The 5584-nt window shown below is 39.8% G+C and overlaps 1 protein-coding gene across 2 annotated transcripts; it reads left to right on the forward strand.

The window, feature by feature from the left end:
* Nucleotides 1-967: 967 nt before the first annotated feature.
* LOC113139988 (regulator of G-protein signaling 21-like) lies at nucleotides 968-4126 on the forward strand. 2 transcript variants are annotated; one of them, XM_026323672.2, is made up of 5 exons: nucleotides 968-1217; nucleotides 1550-1609; nucleotides 1920-1981; nucleotides 2129-2295; nucleotides 2496-4126. In XM_026323672.2, the coding sequence occupies exons 1-5, from the start codon at nucleotides 1138-1140 to the stop codon at nucleotides 2682-2684; spliced, it is 558 nt and encodes a 185-aa protein (XP_026179457.1). In that variant the 5' UTR covers nucleotides 968-1137; the 3' UTR covers nucleotides 2685-4126. The 2 variants fall into 2 exon arrangements, with proteins under 2 accessions (XP_026179457.1, XP_026179456.1); XM_026323671.2 differs by having other exon boundaries at nucleotides 971-1217; nucleotides 1917-1981.
* The last annotated feature ends 1458 nt before the right edge of the window (nucleotides 4127-5584 follow it).

A 5584-nucleotide genomic window follows, 5' to 3' on the forward strand; every position in this document is an offset into this window, starting at 1 on the left:
ACTGTTCCAAGAATGACTAACGAGCTGAAATGTAAAGTGTCTGGTCCATCATCCATGTACCAGCCAGTGCTGACATTTGCAGTGGGATCCCTGTTCGATACTCCTTGGCCATCTCTCTCTTACGTGATTTGATGATGCAGTTTCTTCAGTTTGAAACAAATTAGTCTTATGGTCTAGATTTCAGTATGAGTGTACAGATATTTTTTCAGGAAATCCTGTTTATGTCATTTCCTATAATACTGAATAAATCCCCTGGTGTTTTTGTTCAGTAACTTCACTCCTTGATGTTGTGATGGTTAATAAAACATTTTCCAAGGCTTTTCTGAGAGTTTTCATTTTCTACCCTTCATAAAATGACTTCTGTCTACAGTTTTACCATGTGGGTAGATTTTTGATGATATGGTAATAACTTTGCGGGTGAAAGCAGAGTGGCCATGATGTAACATTGTGATAATCTTTCTAAGTTCCTTTTGCCTTGCCTGAGTCTCTGTTGCAATAAATTTGTTGTTTCCTCTTTCTCACAAATCATGTTGCATGACTTTCCCTTTGTGGGATCAATAAATGTTTAGGTTTATGTTTTTCTTTTTGGCAAAGATAGAAAACCAAAGAAAATCCATTTGTCTTCTGTTCACTTTTCAGTATCATTTGAGAGGACTACCAAAACACACAGCATCATAGGTCACAATTTGCCTATCCCAGTCACTGTTGCTGTCATTTGCATCTGTGGTGCCTGACTAAAAATAATGTGAACACAGCATGCTTTCAGCGACGGCTGACTGTTTGTCTCATCCAGTTAGGAGGAGGGAAGGATCTGCAATAGTGAAAAGAATTGAAAGGAAGAAGAGGCATAATAGGGAGTACAGCATCAAGAGGAGGGAGGCATAAATGCAGTAGTGTGAGTATGTGTTGTTTCTAACAGTGAGGAGGAGGAGAGGAGGAACAGGAGAAGGAGGAGGAGGAGGAGGAGGAAAGGGTGCTTCCTCTTCAGTCTGGGCTGAGCTGCTGATGTATGCCAGCAGCCCCACACTAAGCCACAGGAAACCTTGGTATATAAAGCGGTATTGCAGGGAAACCCTCCTAAGTGTCTCAGCCACAGCATGACCAGGACCGAGAGCCTGAGAGTGTGGACTTAAAACAATGCCCAGCCTAATCATCGAACCACTTAACACTCAGCGCTTCATCATGGACAGTGATGACAGGAAGAGAAACAAGAACATGTGAGTGAAACTTTGCTCGAGCTGGAGCTTCCAGTAAATATGTTCACTGTGTATTTAATGAAATTATTTTTACTTCATGTATTTATTTCATGATGGATGATGTATCCACAAGGGGATGTTTTTTTTTTTCTTCTTCTTAAGTTCTCACAAACAAACCTTTCAGCACAAGAGCATTTATGAAAACAGTTTAAAGCAAACGGTTTTAACTTCACTCCAGCACATGCTTTCTTCTGTTATTGCTAACATGGGCAAAATGCTTTGACAGGTTCACTCAAAGCTAAAGATCATAAATCAAACAAGAATATATTCATGTATTGCTTATCTCTACACAGTGGAAAGAACTTTATGTGCCGACTCCAGTGCATGTTCTCACACTCGTCAAGCTCTGAGAGGTAAGAAGACTTATGGAGTGTTTTGCATACATTTCAGTTTTAAAATAGCCAGCCTGCTTCAATCAGTTCCATCTATGGCATTATGTAAGGATCCAAATCAACTAGAGACACCATGTTTGCTTTGGCACAGCACACGCACACCAAGAAATCCCATCGTTTGACATTTTTGTGTGGTTTTGAAAAGCACATCTGCTATGCTTTCTTGATTAGTCTGTGTTTGTGTCCACGCAGCCCTCCCAGTTTATTCTGGATTTATTTTACCCCAATTTGATTCTGGTTAAGTAATCTAACTTGCATTCTCTCCCAGCAGGCTAAGTTTAGAAGATACCCAACAATGGTCACAGTCACTGGAAAGGCTTCTAGAGTCTAAATGTAAGTTGCTATTTCCCCGAGGACAAGAATACTGCAAGAACGGTCAAATATTCTTGAGAATCAGAGTTTAAAGAGGATAACTGGTTTGTAAAAAATGGGGGTGTTATCTGTGCTTCATGCATGCTGTGTTTTCTATGGGTCCCTTAGATGGACTGGCTACCTTTCGCAACTTTCTCAAATCTGAGTACAGCGATGAGAATATTGAGTTCTGGCTCACCTGTGAGGACTACAAGAAGATCAAGTCTTCATTCAGAATGTCCTCAAGAGCCAAGAAGATATACGAGCAGTTCATCAAAGCAGAATCTCCTAAGGAGGTAAATCCAAATGAGAAATGTCTTTACATTTGCACACAGACATGCTGTCTGTGACTGTGTCTGTGCAATCATCTTTACATAGTTTATTCAATTTAACAATGAAGCACTGACAAGTATAAAGTAAAAAATGAAAAGTGCCTGTTCACATCCCTCACTCTTGGGTCAAATCCCCTCATTCCTGTCTGTGTGCCTCATTCCAGATCAACATCGACTATCACACCCGAGAGCAGATCAAAAGGAACGTCAAGACTCCCACCATGCACTGCTTTGATGATGCACAGAAGATAGTTTACGGGTTGATGGAAAGAGACTCATATCCGCGGTTCCTCCGCTCAGACGTTTATAGAACTCTCCTGGAAAACCTTGCAGCTGATGCCACGAAGGGATAAAAACAGGCAAGGGGAGAGAGAAAGGACCTTCAACCCATAACTGGAATGTTTGCGCTCCTTTGGGAGGGAGTAAGGTGGACCCACAAAGCACATGGACACATACAGAGGCCTCAAACCTTGCCGTCCTCACTAGACCCAGAAATAAACTGTGCCTTTGTCCCATCGTGGGAGGATCCCGACACTGAGCGTCACACGGCTGAAGACTGTGTATCAAGAAGAAACGTGGCTGGCCTCTGACAATGACCCCTGTAGCATGTTTTCACACCGAACATAGAGGTGAACTCAGCAGCTTAACTTTGACTCATCAGGACGTCTGCTCTGACTATGGAGCTGCGTAAGCAAACCATGCAACAGACCTCCTCCGGCCTTTTTTGCAGAGGTGTTTCCTGTGCAGATTAAGATAGAGGATGTAAGATGCAACAGTCACATTTGATTAGTTGTGTGTGTGTGTGTGTCAGTGTGTGTGTAAGGGAGTATTTAGCTGTAGCATTTAACGGCCACTTACACAGAATAAGCTGTCACCTAAAAGCGTTGGCCAATTATCGAATGACAGCCTTAGGACAACAAATCCATAGAAGGGAGAAGACTCAATAGTGATATGCCATCCTTAGTAAAAGGTTGCAGAAGGCCGCTTAGTTCTGCAAGAGCTATTCTGGGATATTTTAAAAGGAGGTTTTCTCTTTATCTCTCTTCTTTTTGTAGATTAGAACAATATGGGGGTTAAAAAAAACTGATTCTGATATTTAATTTAGATTTAGGCTGCTTAAGGTGTCAATCTTTTTTTTTGAGGTTGATCATGGTCAAACAGCAAATAAGTGTTTTGTTTTTTTTTCAATAAAAACACAAGGTAATTATGTTTTAATGACAACAAATGAATCAATGAATCATTTTGTGTAGAATCTGAACCAAATTCTGCACAGCAGCAACTAAGAGCTACCGATTTACAGCAAGTGACATCTAATTTAATTCCTCATTACTGCTGGCCAAGGTCTAACCCAAATTCCTACAGCACTGAAGTGTCAAGAGTTTTGATTCTGTGTAATAAACAATTTGAGTGGAAACATAATAGAAATAGAAATTTTCACTTTGCATGTGTACCCTAACAATAAGCCTTGTTACTGCTTTCTAAAGCGTGTTTGAATGTGTTCTTAGGGAGTTTAAGTTAACTTAAATGTTAAACATGGTGTTATTTATTGTTAGTTGTCACCATTTGAGTACAAAGTTTGTTGCAGTGTTAAAATGCTTGTTAAAATGTTAGAGATTTGAATAATATTAAATTATTTAAATTTCCTACTTGGGAGTAAGTGAACTTTTTTAGGATCACACAACACTACAGTTTAGTTTCAACTCACTCAGGGCTTTTTTGCAGCTTTTAGTGCTTTGTGCTCTGTTTTCAGTCCTCTGGTTTGTTTAAACAACATTGCATTAAAAAATGAATAGGATATTTGCATAATGGTTGTCTATTCTATGTTTGAAAGCAGCTTTATCACACTCTGTGTCATGTTTTGGTGGCCCGAAGGCTTTTTTCACTGGTTTGGAGATACATTACACGCCATCCTATGAAGTGAGAAGGTGTATAAGTGCCTTTACACTTTCTTGGCATCTTTTTTTCTGTTAACTTGAAAATTAAGATGTTAAGTGATGTGCACTCTTTTAAAAACAGGAAGACCTAGACTTTCAGTTTCTTATGAAATCACTGCCAGAAATGAGTTTTTCCACACAACATAATGAAATACTGTACTATTTAACAGAAGTAATGAGAAGCTTTGTTTATTGTTTATTTACCTTACAGTCATTCCAACATAAGAGATGTTAAGGTTATTGATTAGTTCAGGCAGGGCACATTATGAATCACTCTGCCTGCAGACAAAACATAAGAAATTGAAATTGTACTTTTGAGTAGTCAAAATGCAAATGTCTCAAAGCAGTACTGGCAATCTCATTCTACTTTTCCCATTTTTAATAATTTGACTTTGAACAGCACGGAGCTTTGGGGTTCTTCACGGGTGAGAAGAATAACACCAGACAGTAATGAGTGCTTGAACAGAACTAAAACATTGTTTGGTCTCACTCCGTAACACACAAACACACATTCACTTCACATATTAGTGAACGTGCCTGCAATATCACAAACAGTAAAACATCCATATGACATGACTGCAGGAAGCAATAGGTTACTGGAAAAGCCTTTACTTGCTCTGTGAATCTTGCAGCATCTTCTTGTTCTGCTGTCCTTCTGGTAAACTGCCTTCGTACACTGCCCACCCTTCATCTAATAAAGAATGACAGAGACAGGTATCTCAGGTGACCCAGCAGTGATTACCTTTTAAGGCAAAAGAAGAGGCAACAAGCACATAACAAAAGAGGAAGCTGAGCTACTATATATAGCAAACATATTGAAATATTCTGAGGGCACAAAGCCTACGGAATAATAATGATGGCACAACAAGTGGTCATGGGACAAGTCACAGTGTCACGTGTGTGAAGACACAAGAGGCACCTGCTGGTGTGTGTGCCCTATTGTGTAAACTACAGGAAATGTAGCTAATTTGCAGATTACTTGCTGATGATCTGTGTTGTTGGTATTTTGAGAAATATGTGCTTACTTTCCTGCCAAGAGTCAGATGAGATGATTGAAAGAGGTGCCAAAGTTTTAAAAATAGAACCTGCCCAGCACCTGTAAACCTTCCAACTTAATGCAATACATCTAGTTTCAAACCAAAAGCGGAGAAAATAAGTTACGAGTTTATGAGGAACATTGTACTGTAACAACATGGTGACAAGAAAGGCTAACTGTTCCGCGGAGCCTTGACCCTTACTACACCGGGCTGATCGTCTTAGGGTTCTGCTGCAGCTTCACCTTTTGCTTTCTTGCTGAGAGTGAGTTGACAGAATGGAGA

The sequence above is a fragment of the Mastacembelus armatus genome, chromosome 4 (genome assembly GCF_900324485.2).
Source record: "Mastacembelus armatus chromosome 4, fMasArm1.2, whole genome shotgun sequence".
Taxonomy (NCBI): Eukaryota; Metazoa; Chordata; class Actinopteri; order Synbranchiformes; family Mastacembelidae; genus Mastacembelus; species Mastacembelus armatus.